General features: G+C 34.7%; 1 protein-coding gene across 4 annotated transcripts in view; it reads left to right on the forward strand.

Annotated features, from left to right (window-relative positions):
• The first annotated feature begins 2402 nt into the window (after positions 1-2402).
• The window catches only part of LOC126095173 (troponin T), a 43958-nt gene continuing 21969 nt past the window's right edge, over positions 2403-24391 (forward strand). For 2 of the 4 annotated variants that reach the window (XM_049909902.1, XM_049909905.1), the window contains exons 1-5: positions 2403-2491; positions 14356-14395; positions 14487-14612; positions 19285-19449; positions 24244-24297. In XM_049909902.1, coding sequence (XP_049765859.1) covers positions 19288-19449; positions 24244-24297 — 216 coding nt within the window. In that variant the 5' untranslated portion in view covers positions 2403-2491; positions 14356-14395; positions 14487-14612; positions 19285-19287. Of the gene's footprint in view, positions 2492-5261; positions 5373-14355; positions 14396-14486; positions 14613-19284; positions 19450-24243; positions 24298-24391 lie in introns of those variants that run through there. The other 2 variants (XM_049909904.1, XM_049909906.1) reach the window with 2 other exon arrangements.

Raw genomic sequence — 24391 nt, forward strand, 5'->3', positions numbered from 1 at the left:
TAGTTCTGGCTTTTGAGACATGGGCAACTGTCCTGCTGGAAGAAGATATCGCCAGTGGGAAAGACATCAAGCATGAAGGGGTGCAGGTGGTCGTAGCTGTCAGTGTGTCTTCGATTACTATGACCGGGCCCATGTAAGTGCAGCAGAATGTCTCCCATAGCACAATACTGCTCCCACCAGCCTGCATCCTTGGCGCAGTGCACATTTTGAACTGCCGTTCATGTGGATGATGGTATTTGTGGAGATGACCATCAACTGGGTGTAGCAAAACCGTGATTCATCTGACGAGGTGATATTTTTCCATTGATTCATAGTCCAATCTCAATTATCCTGTGGCCACTGCAATCATATGCAATGTCATTGGGCCAACACGTGAACACATAGTGGCTGCCTGCTGCGTAGCACATGTGCAACAACGTACAATGAACAGTGTGCTCCAAAACACTTACACATGCACCAGAAAGTGCCCTTTCAGCAGGAATGCCACAGACTGGCTCAAATCCTGCTTTACAGAGCAGGGAAGCCTCCAAATCTCATGTTCTATGAAGAGTTGTGAACGTCCAACCACTTATTGCCCAGTGGCAGTTTCACTGTCATTCTTCCACTTTCCACAGACCCTCATTACAGTAGCATGTGTAGGCTCAACCATCTATGCCATTTTCAAGATACTTGCTTACAGGATCTGGGTAAGAATAATATCACCTCTGTCAAAGTCGCTTATGTCAGTAGATTTCCCATTTGTGGCCGGTGTCATGCTAGAACGATTCCCCACCCGTCTTTGATCCACTTATATGCTTCCCTTACCATGTCATGTTCCCTCAACAGCACCAGGCAACATACAACTTCAGGGTGGGCTGTGATCATAATGTTTTGGCTTATCAGTGTTTATGCAGCATATGGATTCATATATTATAACATAAAAATATTTTTTGAGTCTATTTCAACTGATGCAATGAACAACTACGTCTGTCTTCTATCATATCCCCATGATAGCGGACCACGGGCAGTGACAAAGAATGGCAACTGAAACAACTTCTGACTGAATTAACAATAAATTAGCACAATGTAGCAACAAGTATGAGAAACATTTTTTCTCTCTCTAGAACAATAATCATAGAAATACAGAATTTTAATCACACATGAATTGCAAAAGGTACATCATTATGAACCTTGCACTGAATAAACAAGTACAATATGGATTTTCCATCTGTACACAGCCTACATTTATGACAGTCTATAACCATATTGGCTCTTATGTGTTTATGGCTTACAATCATCATCATAGCATACCAGATGGTACGTGACTATACATAACAACAATCACAAGAACCCTATTATGTTATTTACCATTTATATTTCATCTTATCAATTGCCAATGAATCCATATATTTATCTTACTTTCAATAGTTCTGCATCTTTGTTCAATGCCACAATGATAGCAGTTATTCAACATTTATTTTTTGTGAAATCATTGTGGAGTATTAAATCTGCTTAAGATTTTCAAGCAGAAACTGTTTCACAATACAGTGAAATCTTTAAAAGAAATCAGTGAAGATAAGAATGATGAAAAAATAAACTTTCTGACATACAAAAGCCCTCAGGGAAGGTCAGAGTGATAAAGCCTGTAAACACAAAGCAAGTATACTGTTTTTCAGTACCAGTGAAAGGCAAAACAGATAGTCAGAAAGAAAAAATTCTCCAGTGCCACAGCACACAGACAGAAATGTGATTAAGCTAACAGCTCAGGAAAGACCTCTCCTGTGGAGGGAAAAATATTTTAATACTAAAAAAAATTACAGTAATGTTCATAGTGATTCTAAGCTGTCATTTTTGTGGGTCAGAGATACATTCATTCCATCACATTTTATTTTTTTGGAATATGGACAAGGTATTATCAATGAAAATCTCACTTTTATCTAATGTTCATAAACTAAGTGACACAAAAAATGCTTTCCAATTAGGTATGAATAGACACTTTTTAGTTGTGCCCTGCTGCATTTGTGATAATACAACTGTATTCAGTAAATGAAATAGCATTACAATAACAAATTAAATTTATTGGTGATGTGGTGTACATTTAATACTGTTTTGAAAAATTGATTCTCTACTAAGTTATATGTACAAGAAAATGACAGCATCTCAGAAATGACAATCACAGAGGAACTAACGAACTATACAAATTAAATTAAAGGTATGTTTTTTAAATGTATGACAAACATAAAATGTATTATGTATATTTTTAGAAATACACATTGGCATTTTAATACTACTTTCTGCCAAATTTATTTCATACTTTAAATATTATAGTGTTCATTTTAATCCATGGGTCTTGTTCCGAGATGCTGTAATTAAACTTTCAAATGTTTTCTCAGTGAAGAATATTACTAAGATTTAACCAAGTTAATTTACTTTAAACATTTTTGTTTTCCTTTTTATCTTCTACGATATGATGTCACCCTTATCAAAGACAGCCACAAGAAGCAAAGAAAGAGTAAGTGGATTGTGCACCAGTCGCACTACACCTGCCAGAAGTCGCTGATACAATATGAGCAATATTCATTTTCACTAAACAGTCATTTCATCACAAAACTTTTATAACTGACTTAACAACCATAACAGAAAAAAGTATACTTATTATTTTTGTATGAGGGACTGATTCAAGCTTGTGGTTAATAATTCCTATTGGTTTCAGTGGAAAAACATTATCTTTAGATATTTATAAATCTACTATTGGATTCCGTGAATTTTGTCTAAGGCAACTGCAATCAATTCAGGTGGGCTTGAATAAAAATGTATTACTGGAACAACAAAGACATCCAGTGATTAATAAATGAACTACACAGAAAAAAAGCTTACATCAACTGCAGAACTCTGAATAGATCATTAAAACAAATTTCAGTTTTTCTTCAAAACCTTGTAAAAGGAATAACATTGTGATGAAATGACTATGTCCCTGATAATGCTTTTTATATGCACTGGCTTTCTTTTTAATAAACAATTAGGTATTTCTTTACATACAGACAAACAGTAGTGTCGTTTATGTTTGCGTTGTGTAGATTTCACATGCTTCAGAAGCATTTAACTGTATTTTCCATATTTTAATTACTTGATTTACTTATGAATGCCATAGATATCATTTTTAATTTTCATTTTTGCTATTTGCAAAATAATGCCCATATGGTTTTCTTTTACTAATTGGACTTTAATACAAAAGTACTTCAAAAAATTTAAAAGAAAACTTTGTCTATCATCATTTTCCTGTCTTTTTCCAATGATGGTATCATTTTTCAAATGTGTTGTTTTTCTTTTTATTGTGAACATGACTGTCTGGCAGTTGTGCGACGTCCTTGTCACTGTCCTTGTTCATTTAGAAACTTTAATGTGTAAAGTGTATATTGATGTCTTATACAATTTGTGTTGTCTGTCAAATGCCCATTTAATTTGTGTCTTCTCCTGATGTGCCCAGAATCAGGACACAATACTATCCTTTAGATTACATTATATAACACCCACATCATTCAAGTAAATATCTATTTGTATTGGAAATATTTCTTGGTCATAATCTGGTACAAACTTAAGCACCAAATGAACATTATGAAATACTGCATTTGATAACACTTACAGACAATGGGTAATGATCTAAATGTTAGTATGGCAGTAAAACTTCAATTCTTTTTTTTATGTTACTGGTAAAATGTCACTCATAAAAACTGATAATGTGAAGGTTAAAAAAAAATAGTTTAATTCATTGTCATCTACTCTACAACAAAGACCAAAAAAATAGTTTCATTGGAGCTCTTTAACAATTGCTATAAATGCCCCTGAACTATGGAACTCAGCCTGTATCATACTTAGACACCAATGGTGGAAAAAGATTTTTTAAGTACTTTGCTCCATTTATAAATAAACTAAATGATGCATCATGATTGAGAACAATATATATTAGAAAAGAGTTAGGTTCTTTATGCTTGTAATGTTGGCTATGCTATTAATCAATATAGTATCTTAGCACCAATTTAAAGGACTTAAACTAGTTTCTTCATGATGTATTAAAACAGAAAAAAACTAAGATTTATGTTTTTGAGCTTAAGAATTAAAAACACAGACACGTTCTATATGATAGACACTGCAAATTAATCAGTCCTATTCCACCTATTCAACAAATGTATTCCAGTTTTAACTCTGCATTATGTAAACAGAAAGTTTGCTAAAGTTGTTTTATAATTAAACAAACAGCCCAATTGAAGCATCATAGGCCTTCTGTCAAGTTATATTTAACCTTATATGCAGCTCCTCCTCAAAGTATAGTGATATAATTTAAACAAGTTTGGAATTCTAATATATAGGGAATTAAATGACATGTGGCATTTCTAGGTTTCACAAAAAGATGACAATCATCTCTTCAAATGAGTGGTAAATCAAAATAATATGTGAAGGAATTGAATTCCCCAGAAATTAAATTTAAACAAAGATATGAAATTCCAGTGTTAGGAGTAATTAGATTTTTTTTCATAAAAGTATTTTGTTTCAAACGAAAAGTGTCTGAAAAGGCTGAGACATATTCCTCAAACAGGTTATGGTTATAAACCTTAAGTTTTATCACTATAGGTTCTGCTTTTATATATATTAGATAAAATGGGTAGCTTTGCTTCCTAGCTGTTCGCTTTTACTGCTTATTATAACATGCAGATGAAATAGTCCTTTTACTGTAGCTCTCTAAACTGCCTTTCAGGCCCTCTAGCATGAAATTATGCATGGTAACAGCAGATGTCCTGGGTAAAGTAAAACATCACTGTATCCTCAGATTCTACAGTGCTTTAGCTATTAGTCATATACTTCATACTGTTGAAAGTGAGCTCTTGTTTCTAAAACAATTTATGTTTATTTTCATCACGCAGTCCAACTCAAAAATGGAATACATCATCTCATTATGTAATGAAAATATTACTAAATGACTAATATAAGGCTAATTAATTACAAAATATCTTCTCACTTTCTTCTGATTCATATTGGACGTACTGTGACTACAATGTAGAATAACATATGTGCAATGAATAGTTCTGACATTTTTAGGAAATTTTATATTTGATACCTGATGAAAATGAAAAATGGTATCCACATTTCACAACTATATGCAGCATAAGGTCAGATGATATTTTATTATGTCAATGTATTCTGTCACTTGTTACAATGTTATAAAACAAGAGTTCATCTTTGAATACAGTTTTAGATTACCCTCTATAAGTAGAATTTAAAAGCCAATATTTTAATGCAGAATTAGTTGAGTACTTGTATGCTAACACAGTATCATATAAATTAACAGTTTTACTACCTGATACTTTTTTTCTTTTTAGGCCCAGAAAGAGCATTGTGTAAGTTTGGCCAGCAGCATTATATGTCAGTCAGTGGCATGCTTCTTAACATAAATTCTGCTTTTTGCTCTGTTAGGAAACTTGATATTTGAAAAATAATAACTTCACTCTCAAGCATATTCTTTTGGTGTATTATATAATTTACAAGCCATGCTATAAATGTGTAAGTGTGAACTACATCTTTCAGTGACAACCAATGAATCTGTGATGTAAGTAGTTGCAAACACATCACATAGAAATTCACTAACAAAACAGAAAGAATGAAAAGCAGAATTTACATATAAATGTGCTTCCTTTGCAATACTGTTGCTCTTCAGATCACAATATGGACTTGTAGCACACTGTCTTATAATGTTTTTATCATATTCTGTGACTGATTGTTTCCAGTCAATTTGACAATAGGCTGCCACACTGAGCACAAACTGTGCAAATGAAAAGTACATATCTGTTACTTATATAAAGAACATGATGTAACAGTATTAAAAAAAGGATAGTTGCTACTCAACATAGCAGATGTGCTGCATCGCAGACAGGCAAAACAAAAAGACTGTCTGAAAGTGAGCTTTTGGCCAACAAGGCCTTCGTCAGAAATACATGACATATGCACAAACACACTCACATAAATGCAGCTCACACACACCTGACCAATGTCTCTGGTTGCTGCGGCCAGAGACTGTGGTCATGTGTGTGTGAGTTGCAATGGCATGTGTGTATGTGTGTGTGTGTGTGTGTGTGTGTGTGTGTGTGTGTGTGTGTGCACGCATGTGTGAGTGTGTACATTGTCTATTTATGATGAAGGCCTTGTTGGCCAAAAGCTCACTTTTTGACAGTCTTTTTGTTATGCCTATCTGAGACTTAGCATCTCTGCCATATGGTGAGTAGCAACTGTCCTTTTCATAATATTGTTACATTCCATCCTGTATTTTCCACTGTTTGATTATAGAAAACAGGACATTTATGTACTAACTTTCACATTTTTCAAGACAGCAATACAGACAGAAATATTAAAAAATGCTCAGAAAATTAAAAGGACATGTGTGCTTGATCTGAAGGTGTGTCCTGAATTGATCAAATGTCAATCCTTTGTCTTTCAGAAAATTTGCAGTTATTGTCCAATATGCATGAAATACATGCTAATGTCATTCTTTCACACAGCTTGCTGCAGAGCACTGCAATATGCTAGCTCAATTAAAAACTGCTGAAATCTACATCTACTGATAATATGAAATTTACTATTACCACAAGCTCTAACATGATGTTTGCTGCTAACTCATCTTCAAATTTAAGGGTACATGAATGTGATACTATTAATATATACTACAAACAGACCTTAAATTGAGTATAAAACTCTGAGGGCCTGTTCCACTCCAGAAAATTCAAGACACAGCAATAAAATATCTTAACAGCATTGCACATGCGGTGGAGATAGGAACTGTCAAAAAATTACAAATACAGACTGTACGTATTGTGCCCAAATAACAAAATGGGGTACTGAGAAACACAGGTAATTGAAATCCATTTGAAACAGGCAACAAAAACACTGCTAGTCTGTACATGTTTACTGTATAATAGAGTTCTGTTAACCACACATTTCCATTTTATTGTACACTGTTTATACTCACCAATGACATGGTCATTAGTATCGATGTTTCTACTTTAGTATCACATAGCATTAAAACGTATTCTAAAAACAGAAGAACAAGTTGTCAGGCTCACACTTATCCTACAATCATTATGGAAGCATAGTTTCTCTCCTGTTTTATTTTCTATGTTTACCCCAAGTCATTGTACAATTAAAGGAACGTACACTGTCAAAATAAGCTTTGTTTGTTATCGCATTATTGTACATATGTTTATGTGTTTGGTGTTGGTAAAATGCTAATATATGTGCGTCTGATAGCTAAATGTATGCTTGGAATTGATGGTCTGGTTTTGTCATGAATCTGTCTGTACCTTTCAAGTGCTTTATGTCTGGTTTGTGAAAGATTTTTATGATTTGTGTTTTTATGTTTGCAATGAGTTAGCTACACGTGAATTATAGTTCTCATTCACCCTCAGTTTTTGTATGATGAATACATGAGAAAGAAAACTTCATAAGATCAAGTTTCTCGTTAATGGTGACTTATTTTTGCAGACAAATTCTTTATTACAAAATCAAAAATCAGCTAATGGTAAATGTGAGCAGAAAATGATGTATGCAATAACATTAGTTGCAGATTGACAGGCTCCCATCTAGATAAGCAATTAACATTGACAATACTGACACAATGTTATGTGGCTCATTTCCCTTTCAGAATAATATTTTATCCCATAATGGAATTAAGCTGTTTTGAATCTTTCTGGCAGATTAAAACTGTGTACTGGATTTAGAATCAAACCAGGATCCTTGCTTTTCACTAATTACATGCCTACTGAAGAGCTATCCAGCCACAACTCGCAGCCTCAATTTTGCTTATATTTCTCTCCAACTTTCAAAAGCTCATACTGGACTATCAGTGAGAGAAAGGACTTCATGGGGAATGGTTAGGAGCAACACAGCATGTTCCCAATTTTAATCTCTCATTCTGCTGAGTGTTCTCTGTTATGAAACTTTTGAGTTCCAGTCCAACAGATGGTTGTATTTGTCAGGATGTTTCTCAACTTCCATTTCCAGTTAAATAAAAAAGTGCCTGAACAATTACCTGCTCTCTTCAGCATATACGGGAAAGTTTTCTTTTCCTGTCATTTGCACAGTTTAAAAAAATGTCAAGTTCAAAAACAAAACACTGTATATGTGATATTCTTCTGCCAATAAAAAATATCATTAAACATGTTATTGCAACCTACTAATATTGTTTTCACTATGGGTGTATGAAAAAATGACAAAGGAAACTAAAATATAATATTCATATTTATGTCTGCAATATGTTCACAACAGAAACATAGGTTACACAAGCCAGCAACACCCAAATATTGTAATTTTTTTGGGGACTTACACCAAAGAAGATATATTGTGTAGCTTACACACACTGTGTGCTGTCTTGCTAGAGACACATTCCTATAGACACAACTTGATTAATGAGCAGATGAATTTCTTCAGCATAAAAAATACCAACCAGTTCTGTCAACTGAACATCACAAGAATGAAGTTTTCTTTCATAGAGCCCTAATGTTCTCCCTTTTGTACCATCAATTAACATATGGTGCAATGTCACTTTTTGTAAATATATTTTTTGAAGTGCTGAGCATGTGACAGTGTTAAGACTTACTTTAGTTTTTAAATTTATGCTGTTTATTAATTAACACTGCACAAATTAATTAATAAAGTTAATGATGATGTGGTTTTCTTCTCAGTTTTCTGTTACTTGTTTTGTAAAAAACACAAATGCATTCTGTTGCCATGTCTACTGTGTGTTTTTATCTGTATTTGAGTACCATTATGCCAAGATGTATGGAAACTTTTTGCTGTTGCACTATGCAGAGAGTAAAGTGAAATACTGTTCCTACTGACAAGCAGAGTACCACTGCCTTCTTCATACAATGCCAGTAAATATACAGAGCTGTAATAAAGCCAGCATTTTTGTGAAACCTGATGACTTTTGGCTTGTATAAAGCCATGTATGGTGGCAAGATGAAACATATTTTCTTGTCAAAGACTGTGTCTTCTGTATCAAAATTTCACTTTTTGTTGGGTGTGGGACCCTTTATGTCAACATACCATGTTCAAATGATCCCAATTCCAACACCAAGTACTTCAAAATCTTCAGTTTTCCCATTTATTATGGAGATTGTGGATTTTTGATTGTAGTTTTGCTATATTGATGGCTTCACCCCTAAATATGGTGGTAATTTTGATTCAGTCAACATGGAGTGAGCCACTTCGAGCAAGGGATGATTCTTTTATTCAGTGACACTATTTTGTTGTTGTGTCTATGAAGCCATTAGACATCACCATATACCTGCCATCCTGAGGGTGGAGAACATTCTCTCACAATAGTATTCCTTATTGTTGTTTGATTGAAAAGGCGTAATCTTATGTCCAGTCTGATTTTCTGCCAAGCTTTTAATTCAATAGATTTATCAGAAACCTCTACCTTATGATGAAGAAAATACACTCGACTCCGACTGCTGTTTTTGTCTATGAAAGTCGCCAAAAAATCTTGCTCCATCTAGAGATGTTTTTCTCCTTGGTCCACAGACAACAGGATGTATTAATTGCAGAAATTGGAATCTGCACCTCATTTGGTGAAAGGAGTGGACACAATCTTTGCTTCAAGACATATTGTGTGTTTTGGGAGATCAACTGTACTTGAGTTTCTGTCACGTATGAGAACAAACATTACATAACACATGTGAGATATGTAGCTACTTTCTGTGCATCACAGGGCGTTCAAGTCACAACCTTAGAACATAGTTCATTCATGGAAAAACAACAATAAGCTTTGTTGACTTCCTTCATGGCTCATTCATTCAGTTTATTCTTGATAGAGAGCTCGCCCCACCATATGTGTGTTTTTATAACAAAAGTTACACTTGTATGGTTTTTCAATTTTCGGTTTGATTTTTGCTCTGATTTGTCTGATTTTTGCTCTGATTTTCACGGCAACTTTTGACCTGTTCACAAACACTTCTTTTTTAACAAACATTGTGTCACTACATTTTCTATTCCTTTCTGAATCCTTGTGTAGTGTTCTCCTAGAATTTTTACTTTTAGTGCCCCAATATTCAGCAAATTGCCAAAAGACTCAATGGCACACCTTAGATTATCATGACTGTCTGGAAGACTGAAAGCATTATCAACATCCATTGCTTGTAACATGTCCACAGAATCAAAGAATTCAAAAGATGCTATATCATGTCATTTCCAACTTCTGTTTTGTGAAACGTGAGACTTTAAGCATTGTTGCTTTGCAAGAACGTTCTTTGGATGTATTGACAGATCCTAATTTGAACAATATTTGATGATGTGGTGCATGACTTGACTTCTTTTGGCTCAGATGGTTTGATGTAAAATAGTCTGTTCATCATTCACTTCAGCTGTATATATCCTAATACAATTCCCCATTATCAGTCATTTTTTTATCTGAGAAATGCTTTGATTTGTATTCTCCATGCATTATAATTTTTATGTAACAACATTTCCATTCAACCTCAGTGTGCAGCAGTCTACATACCATATTCATTGGTCTAATGAACTTGTTAAATCTGCACTTCTCAACTTACAAATACATTTTCATTCTCAAAAAAATGTCACTATCCTGTGCCCAAAATCTGTTGGGATGTGTGAGCTTTGATTCAGTTCTGTTTAGCCTTGTGCACAGTAAACATACAAGGTGTTCATTTTAGCTGAAGATATTGAAATATCTTAAAAACTACACATCAGATCAAAAAAGGTTATAAATGCAATCTACTTTTCTCGTCAGGGGACATCCAATGATACCACTCTCAATCTCCCACCCCATCCCATGAATGAGTGGTTGGGGCAACTTTGGAACTCTTCAATGGGGACCCCCATTTTTTATTGCAGATAATGGTTCTATGACAAAATCTACATACACTGTGTCTGAGGCATCTTCTTCATCACACTTTGTAATCTGAGGAATAGAAATGGGCACAACACACTTCTCAATGGCCCTTGAACATCCAATGGCATGTGGAACCCCATTTCCAAGCTGCAAGAGTAGGAAAGGCCAGTATTTCATAACATCTAGTTGGAAACCCCCATTTGCAACGTTGTATTCCTTCGACATATCGAACAGGGTACTACTCGACGTGCCACTGTTGATGTGGCTCGTGGCGATCACTACTGTACTTTTCAAATTAAAATAAGTGTTTGAGCACAGTGGCACCAACTTCAATACACTTAGTGATCCACTTTTCAAATGACTATGCAAAGGACAGAAGCATATCTGTGGGACTGCCAGCACCAGCATTTCTGATGCAGTCGGTCATGTCTTCCTGGAATGTTGGCACTTATTGGTACACCTTATCCTTTAAATCCACATAGAAAGAAACCCGGTTACGTCAAATCTGGCAGCCTAGCGTGCCTATTAATAGGGCCACTTCTGCCAGTCCACCAACTGGTGCAAACACGGTCTAATACCTTCCATTCTTCAATTGTGAAATATGCTGGGTAACCGTCATGCTAAAACTACATACACTGTCGAACATCCAGGGTAACATCCTGCAATAGTACTGGTAGTTCCTGTTCCAAAAACGTTTGATATTTGCATCCATTGTACATTCCATTGATAAAATGCAGACCAATGAGTTTGTTCCCTACGATGCCACACCATACGTTAACTGACCAAGGACACTGACGGTTGACTTGTCATAACCAGTGCAGACTGTCTACACTCCAGTAATGCATGTTTCGCCAGTTAACACTACCACGGTTTATGAATGCAGACACATCAGAAAATAGTACCTAGGCAAAGAATGTCAGGGTCATTAGCATTTGTTGAGGTGCCCATTCACAAAACACTAACCAGTTATGGATATCGGCACCGTGAAGTTCTTGATGCAGTGACATGTGGTATGGATGATACATATGATGATGCAGTACTGTGACATTACTACCTATGGACATACCAGAATCACAGTATAATCACCGGGCACTTATCCATAGGTTGTGGTGCACTGCTGCTAGCACAGCTATTTCACTAGCTTCTCCTGTAACACCTTGCTTTGTTTCCTTCTGCCGGTCTGTATGCTGGCATCAGATATAAAGATGTTCACAACCTTGTAAAATAACGAATGAGAACGAGCTTTCTCTGGAAAATGCTTGGCATACAAGGCAACAGCAGCCTCAACATTTCTCCTATAGTCTCCGTAAATCAGGATCAGTTTAATTTTTTATTATGTGGTTGCAACATGCAGGGTCCACTTGCACATCTATTCTCCAAATGATAGGTAGGCAAGCAGGCAATAAAAACAGTGCAAGTATTATAATATTTAGAGCCTCTATCTGTTTTACATCTGCACGATACATGAGCTCCAGTCGTAGTGTGCTGCCTGTTATGATACATCACAGACCACTACACCGCCACAACGGCGCATCGAGTAATCTGCTGTTCAATATGTTGAAGGAATACGATGTAGCAAATGGGGTTTCCATCAGGAAGTTATGAAATACTGGCCTGTCCTACCCTTGCGCAATGGAGGTGTGGTACCAGGTGTTATACAATATTCGAGGGCCACCGAATAGCAAGTCATAAATTACAAGTGTGTACCCATTTCCATTCCTCCAATTACAGTGCCATCTGTGGCAAAATAAAAAATAAAATAAAATAAAAAGGTTTCCGACAAAATGTATGTAGATTTTGCTGTAGAACTGTAATCTGAAATAAAAAATGGGGGTTCCCATTGAAGATTTCAAAGTTGCCCTCCGCAGCCATGCATGGGGTGGGGTGGCAGGTCAAGTGTGTTATTGCTGGACTTTCCCCTCCAAGATAAGCAACTTGGAATCATAACTTTTTTTGATCCAATGTGTACTTTTCAATATACTTCAATGTCTTCAGTTAAAATGAAAGCCCTATATATAATATTGCTGTTTCATAATTACATGTCATTCCCAGTCTAAAAGACTTCCATAATACGCAACAGCACTGTTTTATACTTTGCAGCATAGTCTGTAGGATGTAATCCTTTTATATCACAGAAAACAAGGACCTTTTGTCTGTCAGATGAAAAAGAGTTTGTCTTTATTGGTGCAGGACAACCAGCCTCCACCTACTTCTTTTACTGCTGATTCATTTCATGAATGTAGTTTGTAAACACCTCTCGCTTAAAATACCTTTTTTTTTCCAAATGCTCTGAACCATTCACTTTGCATACACTCATCAGCATTCAACTGTCATGGCACCTATTTGCACAAAGTATTCTCGCAATAAATTCTTCATTTACAAATCTTTCTTTATATTTGTCTATAGTATCATCTATTTCACACACTTTTTATCAGTGATCATCCAGTACCATACTGTGCATTTTCTCAATATCTTCACTGTGGTTGCAGTTTTTGGAGATCTTTCAGGTGGATTATCTTCAAGAAAAGTACAGCTGCATTTGAATTCTGATGCTCATTTCTTAACTATTGATAATGAAGGAGTAGATGTTTATAAACATTTTGTGAATTTAGAGAAATTTCCCTTTGTGACAAATAATTCCAAGCAAAGAATTTTAGCACAGTATTCCAGTTCATCCATTTGAGTGAAAACAGCTACTTTTAAAAGCTGTAGAAGCAAAATTATTCCACAGATACTGTTTACAGTGGACTTAAAAATGCATTAAAATACCGAAAATGAGATTTTATTAATATTAATGCCACCTCAGTACCGAACAATGGCTTTTCAACTTGCTGCTATACTGCATACACAAAAGTGTGTGGACATGTGCTCAGTCTCAGTGTAATGAGATAAACAATGCTGTCTGCATATACATTCTCACAATGGGACATCATATTCCTCTGACAAAGATCTTTTACTCTAACCTGTTAAAGAGCTGTCTATGATAAGAAAGCCGTGCAACCCATTTAATAGCAGCTCAGCTAAGACCAGACTGCATTGCACTATGAAGATGAAATACTCAAGTTTGTAGATGTCTCTTATTATCAACCATACTCCTGCTTGCAGTACAGCTCTGCAAACTCACTGAACAGGACAGTTGCTTTTTCACTAATTTTGTTCCTATTTATGGACAAAAGATATTTTACTTGGAGTCAGCCATTGCACTGAAAACAGTTTACATAGCTCCCTACATTTTGGCAGACAATAAATTTATAATCCAAACGTTTTAAGTGATTTATAAATAAATTGAAATAGTACTGATATGAAACAAAAACATCAAGTTGAACACATTTTTTTAAATGTTTCTGTAAAGGTAAATCAAATGATAAGTTGTAACATCACTTCTCTATGTAAGTATGCTAAACATGAAATTTATCAGCATTATAAATAAACATCACTTTGTATCTAATTGTAATTTATTTTCTATTTCTTTGGAATAGGGGAGAAACTGCTCCTGCTGGTGACCCAGAATTTATTAAGGTGAGTTTTTTAATTAAACTGCCAACCAATTTTGTTAGATTAAACCAAAAATAGAGCTAATGTATATGAAATTGTATGATTAATTTTTCAGAGGCAAGAGCAGAAGAAATCCGATCTTGATGAACAGTTGAAAGAATACATCACAGAATGGCGCAAACAGCGAGCCAAAGAAGAAGAAGAACTCAAGAGGTTGAAAGAAAAGCAAGCCAAGCGCAAGGTACATTCACTTTTCAACTGTTGGCTGCAAATATAATTCATGTAATATATGGACCATGTCACTTGCTTTCTTCTCAGTTACTCAAATCAATCAAAAACCTATATCTTACCCATAAATAAGCCACAAATACCAAAGAAGCTGAATAATTTCTACAGAACTTACTTGTTTTGCAAAAAGCTTGTGACAATAATTGAAGAAAACATAAACACACGACTTAAAGTAGTTAGAAATTCTGAATGCAACAACACGTAGTACTCATAATACACTCATCAAAATTTAGGCGAATTTCATAGATTAAACAGAATGTTTGATTTATAATTTGCAGCCAGCATATGAACTTTTCTTATTGTATAAGTTGCTTTTCTTGCTATCTGACTTAATAATCCTTTTTATAACAATGTAAAGCTAAAAAGTCATTAGTGGCACAAAAAATATGTCACTGTATTTAATGAAAAGTGCCCATTATTTGTGGAACATATCACTGACAGAAGACTACAAATAACTAATACAAGTATTCTCCACAGTAACAATTGTAAATGTGTACTCTTAAGGTCTGGACCTGGGTAATAAACAAAAAGTAAATTGATATAACGGCCACCACCAGCAATGAGGGCTGAATCATGAACAGTGCCAGCCATTGGTAATTTGTAATTTTATTTATCCTGTAGATGATACATTGTGTGCAGAGAAACACATGATGATGCGGGATAAGTCAAAAATGAAGATGAGATGATACATGGTTAAACTGATTATGAAAGCATATAGTTGAATATCTTGTGAAAAATTCAGAATTGCTCAATATTTCTAAATAACTTCACACTATTAAGGGAAAGAAATGTGTAAGCAAATTAAATGGAAATTCAGAAGCACAACATACATTTAGAAATTCATTACTAAAGTAAAAGTAAAGGTGACACACTTCTGCATTGAAGTGTTCAGCTTTACATAAAAGGTGTTCAGGTTTACGTACAAAGTGCAAAACAAATAACATGGAAATTCAAAAGTATACATTAAAAATACATTACATATGGGAAAACTCACTTCTGTATTACACAGTTTATGTTTGCATACAAATGCATAAAGCATGGACAGAAAAAGTAACAATTTAAACAGTGCTACATAGTATACAAGATGATGAGCTTTTAAGGTGAAATTAGAATTCTGTGTCAAGAAATGCAGTAATGGAGTAAAAACAGTAATTAAAATTTTTTTAAATTTTTGGTCTCAGTTCTTCAGATTATTAATTGTCTCGGCATATAATTTGGTGCTGTGTGCTATAATTTTTAACTGAGATTTGTTTCTAGTGTCGTGCATGTGGCAATCTAGATTTCTGTGTAGCGTTCCTAAATTCTGAGCTACAAAACAAACCAATTCTATTACACAAAGGTACAGCATTGGCAGGATTTTTAATACTTTAAACAGTGGTTTACAGTGTTCAGTTCTGTTTTTTGAAGCCATTATTCAGACCACCTGTTTTTGTAATTTGAAAATTGTATTGGCTTCAGAACTATTTCCCTAGAAAATTAGGCCATAGCTCATAATGGATTCAAACAGAGTATGGTATATGAGCTTCAAAGTGTCAATGTTGGCTCAGTCTTTTACTGATCTGAGTAGGTAACACATTTTGCTGAACTTCTTTGCTACTATCTCTACATGCAATTTCCAGTTTAGTTAACTACTGACAGTTATTCCAAGGAATTTGGTGTCCTCCACACTGACAATTTCATATCTGCCAATATGTACATCTGCACTGAAAGGGGTATCATTCTCCCTTGTGTGAAAGTTCATGTTTACGCTTTTCTGGGTGTTTATTAGTAGTCTGTTTGCCTCGAACCAATATTTTGTGTGACAGGTAGTTTCACTGACTGTTTCTTGAAGTGCATCTTCTCTGTTGGAAATTAAAATATTTGTATCATCAGCATACATAAAAGAAATAGCATTAGAGATGTTTTCTTGGAGGTCATTTATTAACAATGTGAATAGGACTTGCCCAAGAACAGACCCTTGTGGGACACAAAAAGCTATAGTTAGGCTTTCTGACCTGCAATAGGTAGCATCCTCGTGGTTTCTGACTTCTACACATTGTCTCCTTTCACTTAATAGCTACTGGGCCAGCAGTGATTCTTTTCCTTATAATATCTTCTACTTCAGAAGGTGTTGTTGGAGATAGGAGAAAGGAATTCAAGGGAACATTGTTTTTTGGATAAGAGTGCACAGTGTTTGAACAGGCAGGCAATATATTTTTTGAAATTTCTTAAAAAATTGTTAAAATCATTGACAATTTTATGTGTATTTTCTGTTTTTTGTCCTTCTATGCTCAACTTAAATTCATTGTCTGTGGTTCTCTTTCTTCCACTTTGGTCATTTATTATACTCCATACTGTCTTACATTTGTTAGATGAGTTCCTAATGACATTATCATTGTGACTCTTTTTTGCTGTTTTAATCACTCTTCTACAAGTACATTTGCACTTTTAAAGTACACATTGAACTCTTTCGACCTGCCACTGTCCAGTTTGCTAGCTCTGTGCAGTGGCCCCATTTTTATTAAAGATGTTTTAATCCCTTTTATAATCCAATAATTTTTGTTTTTGCGAATGATGAAACACCAATAAAATAATTACACAAGCATCGCCCAAAGTTCCAAAGACAGAAGCCCCCAGGAAATATGTCAGAGAGCAACCACAAAGCCTCAACAATTTTCTAAAAATTAAATTCTCTGAGCGAATAATACCCAAATTAAAATGAATCAGCTATATAGATAAGTCAGCTATAGATAAGAGGGAAAGCAGCTGATGTTATAAAATCACTCATGGAAAATAAAGAAAAGTGTGTAGAAATAAAAAAAAATGAACAATACTATCACAAATGTCTGCTCAAATTTTGAATTTGTTAATGAACTATGGGCTAGTTCATTCACAAATTTTATATGGTATCCTGGTGCACATACAAAGAGTACTAAAGCTACAAAAGAAGGCAAAATTATCTCCTAGAGATTGCTGCACAAATAAATTCAGGGAAGTGAACATATTAACAGTAGCATCATTGTACATATATGAAACAATTATTCATGTAAAAAGTAAACATGCTACATTGTTAAACAGTAATATCCATAACTGTAATACAAGAAATAAAAATAATTATCATACTAAATGAAACCGACACAAATTGACAGAAAATGAGCCTATAAAGCAGAGTGCCCTCTGTACAACAGTTTGCCAAATTATATAAAGGTAATAGAAAACATGTCTTCTCTCAAAAATAAACTAAAATGTCACTTGATTAAAACTTTCCCACACAGTATTAAAGAATTCCATAAAGCAAAAATATAATGTAATGTGAAAATATGTAAAAAACACTTTCAGAAAGCATAAAGTGATTTTAATCTTTGGTAATTATGTATGTATATCAACATTTTTAGATGCTTATATTTTAGAGGCTATTTTTGAAGAAATCAGTCATTTTACTGATATATACATATAGTTATGTATTTTTCAAACTTGTAATTTTTTCAAACTTCATGTAAACATGTCCAATATAACTGTGCAGAATGGTCCACGGACATAAATAAGTAAATACATGTTGTACAGGTTAACTGCCATGTTTAGCAACTGTAATAAAAGTGTTATTCAGACCATACACATTTTGCTTTATTTTAAATATGCTCTTTTTCCACTTGTATGTATTGATTATTTGCATTTGCAAACAGGACTTTCGCTGTACTTGACACATTTACACTTCTGTGCACTGTCCTGAAGAGCAGTGAAAGTCTTGTGTGCAAATCAAATGAAATCAAATCAAATGCAAATACTAAACACATGCATGTGGTCCTGTGGGCAAATGCAAACACTCAACAAATACAGATGGAAGGCAAAGAAGAATGGAATAAACAATGTAAAACCTTATGGCTGAGGATGTGTTAAAATAAAACAAAATGCATCTGGTCTGAATAAGACCCCTATTACAACCGCTAAAGATGGCAATTAACCTATACAAGCTGTATATGCACAACTGTGGAAAAAGAGGCCAAAACAACAAGGAAAACAATATTAATAAATGAATAAATATGCTGTAGCTTCCTTATATCAAGAATTAACTATCATGCCTATTGCAAATAATTTGGAAAAGGAGGAGGATGGGAGGGCAATGAGAGATCTGCACATAATGTTACATAGTAAAAGGAATAAATTTATGTATTTACTGGAGTTTCAGTACAGACAAATATCTCTTCATAATCATAGTTTAATATTTGCTAATGTCTTTGTTTAACTATCAGTTTGCAAAATAGGTACAGGTTTTTAATGTTATTTTTATCTATTTAAGTCTACACATATGAAATATTTGCATAGTGTTAAGGTTTTTGTTCAGTGAGTTAACTTCATAAATACTCATTCATGAATATGTGCTTGTACTATGTCTTATTTGTTCAAAAAAACTAAATGATTGCTGTGAAGCTTAACTTTTGTTATGTCAGATGTTGGGTGTTTTATTATTATTATTATCATCTTTATTATTATTGCTGAGACACTAGTGATCTGCTATGTCTTATGACTATCAGTAAATTAAACAGGCTGAAAAATGTAGCTGGTACTAAATTCTCTTCATGTAGTCTCAATTCCTTACCACATAATCTGTAGCCTTCTCAAACTAAATACAAAACCATTCCAAACAGGTCATGCGTGCTGATGAAGAGAAGCGCTTGGCTGAGAGGAAGAAGCAAGAGGAAGAGAGGAGACAGCGTGAAATTGAGGAAAAGAAGCAGAGGGACATTGAGGAAAAGAGACGCCGTCTGGAGGAGGCTGAGAAGAAGAGACAAGCTATGATGGCAGCTCTCAAGGTATAGTCAGAATACAATGCTTCTTGGCTTATCCCTTTCATCAACTAATATTCACATTTATTACCCCTACAAAACAGCATTTCTTTTATTTCACACATTTCCAGACTTTCTGGGTCTTTTGCATGCAACTCTGCTCCAGATGTCAATCTGATGCTGTTCTTCATTAAGTTTTCATTTGAAAACAAGTTGGAAAGGACCACAATATAAGTTCATCTTTAGCCACTACAAGGAGACACAAAGCTAAAAAATCACAATCATCTTTTAACTGCAACTATGATCTTAATCACCTATAAACACATAAAGCTATTGGATAGTGCTTGTTGATGCAACTGTAAAGTCTACCACCTCCTCCATAGAATGTCTTATATTATGGCTGAAGGAAAATAACCAAAATTTTGCCAATCTGTCATATCAGCCTTGCGCACTGTGTTACTCAAGATGAATGTAATAGGCACTCACCTGTACCATTCCCATAGACACAATAACATTAGTACAAACATTCCAAGCAATTGAAGTCTGTTTTCGTTATTCCACAGTATTTGCAGACACATAAAGATACTGTTAGATTCAACATGCTGGGTGACAATCTTTTGCTAGTCATATGAACTTAAATTCACTATCTATTAGTGTGCTGCACATCTTAAAGTTTCATATGTCAAATTTAAACAAAGTTTTTTATGAGGAACCATGATTATTTGAGGCTTTTGGTATGTACAATTCCGGCTACAGATGGTCACACAGATTTGCATCTAATTTTCAGTTAGCATAACATTAGATTTGTTTGCAGTTGGCACACAGTATTGGTATTTGGAATCAATAAAAAGCTCTCTGATATGACATTTTTACTTTCAGTTTAAAATTTATTAACGGATAAATGCTTATCACCATATGTTTCCATTAACACTGTACCTCGATGAAGTCACTTTCACACGTTACAGCACTGACAACATACAACACTTAAGTTTGCTTTTCAGTGCTGACAGACTGATTGACCATTGGGAATGTTGTCTTATAAAATTATGTTTCCAATACTTTGAAGCAAAGGAGACAACTTATCAAATAGCAGAAATGTTCAGTTGTCAACAGGCACACAAAAGAGAATGAAAACTTTGCTAGCTTTAGGAAGAAATCCTTTCACACACACACACACACACACACATACACACACACCTGTGCACCTACACAGTCCTGGCTGGACACACACAATGCCAGGATTGCAGTTTGGCAAGTGGACTGGGTTGGGGGTTTAGTTGCATGGGGTGGGTAGAGGAAGAAAGAGGCAGGAAGCAGGAGGAAGGATTGAGGACAGGTAGTGATGACTTGGTCACCGAACTGAGACCCTGGCATTGAGCTTCTAGTCAGCACATTGTAGATCCAAAGTTGTGTGGTGTGTGTGTGTGTGTGTGTGTGTGTGTGTGTGTGTGTGTGTGTGTGTGTGTGTGTGCGTGCGTGGGTGTGTGTGTGGGTGTGTGTATGTGGGCATGTGTGCATGATGTATTTGTACCCAATTCATCAAAGAATTTCATTTGAAAGCTGGCAAAGCTTCCACTCTTCTTTGTGTGCCTGTCGACAGCTCAATGCTTCTGCTATTCAGTAAGTGGTCTCCTTTACATTCTACTAGACCTTACCCTACACATATTAAATTTCATTTTATGTATTGTCTACATAAATTTCTGAAACTTAGCTTACACTATTACTGGAAGGCATTCTTCAGCAGCAAGATTAAATACTTTTAACAGAGCATTCTCTGGCCATCAGAATAATAATATAATTTTTTCGTGATTATCAGTTCTGGTTTTTCAGAAATCATCTTCAAATCTGACATTTCTTTAACTACAACTGTATTTGATCCATTATATAGGCATGTCAAATCACATGTTGTGTTAGATATTGACATTTCATCATCATGCATCTCCTATGACATGCTCAAAGGGCAGACATACTACAGTCATAGTGAAAGGAATTAACGGATCCAAAGATGGTTTACTGAAAAATCAAAACCAGTAACCACCATAAGACTGTTGTATGACCCTGGCAGTTAATGAAGGCAGGTAAAATAAGGAGTGATCACGAATTCCTTAAGACACATTTTCTTTTTTTATGTGGCAGAGTTCCCGCATGTTCTAATTGTAAATGACACGTCAGTTAAACATTCCCTAAATTGTGTTGATCACATTTTTAAATCACCTACATTCCACCAGATTCTATTTCACAAGATTCTCGCATGTGATTTTGGATGAAGTGGTTATCTGTGTTGTAAATATCACCTTCCACTTAAAAGAACTCAAATGATTTGGGTGTACTAATGCAAGGAGAGCTGAAGGAAGTGAGGGAATGATTTTAAATTTATTTTATGCTGTTTCAAACCATTTTAATATTTTTCATCAGTAGCTACAAGTAATTTGCATATTTTTTTTTATTATTTCTGTAATGCCAGACACTCAAACAGCTGTACTGGTTATTACTTAAAAGCAAAATAATATATCACATAAAGTTTTCAAAGATTCACTGTTCTCATGAAATACCATATGTGTTGTTGAGCACACCATATACAGGGTGTACATAAAGTCCAGGAACACTTTCAATTATTTATTACACAAGAACCAAACATTGTACAGATATCATACATATGTCATAAACCCTGAAAGTTTTTTCTCAGGTATACTGCCACAGCCTAGTTTGGTAATTTGCTGATAGTCAGTGCTAGTGGCAAACATGGCGATTTCAGGTGGGGAGCGAGCTTTCTGCATGCACGAGTTGACAATAACAAGTGTGCTACAGCTGTTCAGTGGATGTTTAGAACCAAGTATGGTAAGAAGCCACCAAAAAGGAAGGGACACATTAAAGATCTGGTGCGTGTACCGCCTCTACCACGTGATGTTACAGAACTCCGGGACAGAATATGGGAAGCAACTGCCACAGTTGACAATGCCATGCTGGGACGGGTATGGCAGGAATACGATTACTGTATTCACGTCTGCCGGGTCACTCATGGTTTCCATATCGAATGTTTGTAAAAAAAAAAAAAAACTTTTCAAAATGCACTATGTATCATATCTGTACAATGTTTAGTTCTTGTGCAATAAATAACTGAAAGTGTTCCTGGACTTTACGTACATCCTGTATTATTATTGTATTTTTCCTGTATGACACCTTGTAGTAGATAACTTATACCCAAGTAACTGCAGTTGCTACATTCTCTTTAGATACATACTGTTTTAGAGTTTCTAACTGCATTATATGATGCATGTACCATTTGTAGCTACTTCCTTGTAGTAAAAAGATTTTATGAGATATAATATTAAAATGTTGGACAGTTTTACACTGTACTGTATTAAATTGCAGGATATGATGCATGCCCAATAAGTAGTAAATTCCTTATAGCAAAAAAAAAGGATGTGAAAATGAGGTATTAAAATGTTAGTTAGATTTATAGTGTAATGTATTAAATTGTTTCCTTTCACGCATCATTGTAAACAGTAGCATACATTTACTTTTATTAAGCACACACAAAAGTGTGATTCCTAGACCTAAAATCAATGTACAGTAGGTCTGAATTGAGTCTATCCACTTAGATGTACAGAAAGTTTTTTAATGTTCAGTGTCTAACTGTGTTCTCTCTGTTTTTCTCTATTTTTCACAGCCGGTAAGCTAGTGGTGACCGCTGAAATTTACAGTGTAGTGTGGTGAGACCTGTTGGATCAACCTGCCTATGTATTATCCTGGATACTCTGGGCGAGTGTTGGTTTCTCTGCCCAGAAGATAGTCCTCCTGCATCTTTCTTGACTTAGGAAGAATGCTTATCATTCTAGGAACAACCACCTCAAAAATAAATGGCTAACATGATTTGTAGCACCCCTGTCTAATTCTTACCATTCCTTTCTTCAATAACAGATGCTGTAACAATTAAGCCTCTTACCTTTTCTAACTGAAAGAACTTACTGTATTCCACATATAATCAGCATGTGCTGTAGCAATTTCTTCCTGTGCTATAAAACCTACTAATCTGGCATAAGACCTGTTACAATGTTCTATTCAAACACTGTGTAACAAAATTGCTTTTATTTTTTTATTTCTGGATGTTTAATAAATACTTTGCCATCTTTCTGTTTAAACTGCAGATACTTGAAGGAATTAAAACATGTTTTAAGATTGCTTCTTACAGTGCTGACACATCATAAGGATGTGAAATCTGTGAAGTCTGTGAGCTTTATAAAAAATTTATTCACTGCAAAGATTTTTGTTTTTGTTTTTATTTTTCTCTTTTTCCTTTTTTTAATTCTAACAAAAGTCAGTATGGGAAGAAATTCTCTTTTAATTGCGAAAGTGAAGTTTTTAAAAATCAGACATTTTATTTTTATCTGATTGCTAACAACCAAACAGCATGTACATACAATAAAAATGGTAAAAGAACATTCTAAAAATATAACTGCTAAATAATTCCTCAATACAAAGCTTTTCTGCAAAAGATTTTTGAGGCTTTCAACAGAAATTGGTTCCTGTGCAACGACATACATAGGTAAAGAAAACCTTTTTTCTGTATGGTAAGTCAGTTTTTTAACAATATTCTTTTTTAAATTTTTGTATCTGGGCATCATAATCTTGAACAAAACTAGAAAAGAGAAAAGTTTTCCTGAATACGAATATGACTTACTTTCATTAAATGTCACATACAAAATGAGAATGTGGACAGAAATGTAAAAAGTAAATCAATTTTCAAAAGAAAAAAAAAACGAACATTCTAACAATTTCTGTTTACAGTACATGAACTGAAAATTACAATTCCTTCCACAGGACCAGAGCAAGAACAAGGGCCCCAACTTCACGATTACAAAGAAGGATGCAACCGTAAGTAAACAGCTCATATTGTAATAGTATAGCAACATTACAACATAATACCTCTAAAACCAAAGTTTTTAACTCTTGATTAAATACCTCTTAT

The sequence above is a fragment of the Schistocerca cancellata genome, chromosome 8, assembly GCF_023864275.1.
Source record: "Schistocerca cancellata isolate TAMUIC-IGC-003103 chromosome 8, iqSchCanc2.1, whole genome shotgun sequence".
Classification (NCBI taxonomy): Eukaryota; Metazoa; Arthropoda; class Insecta; order Orthoptera; family Acrididae; genus Schistocerca; species Schistocerca cancellata.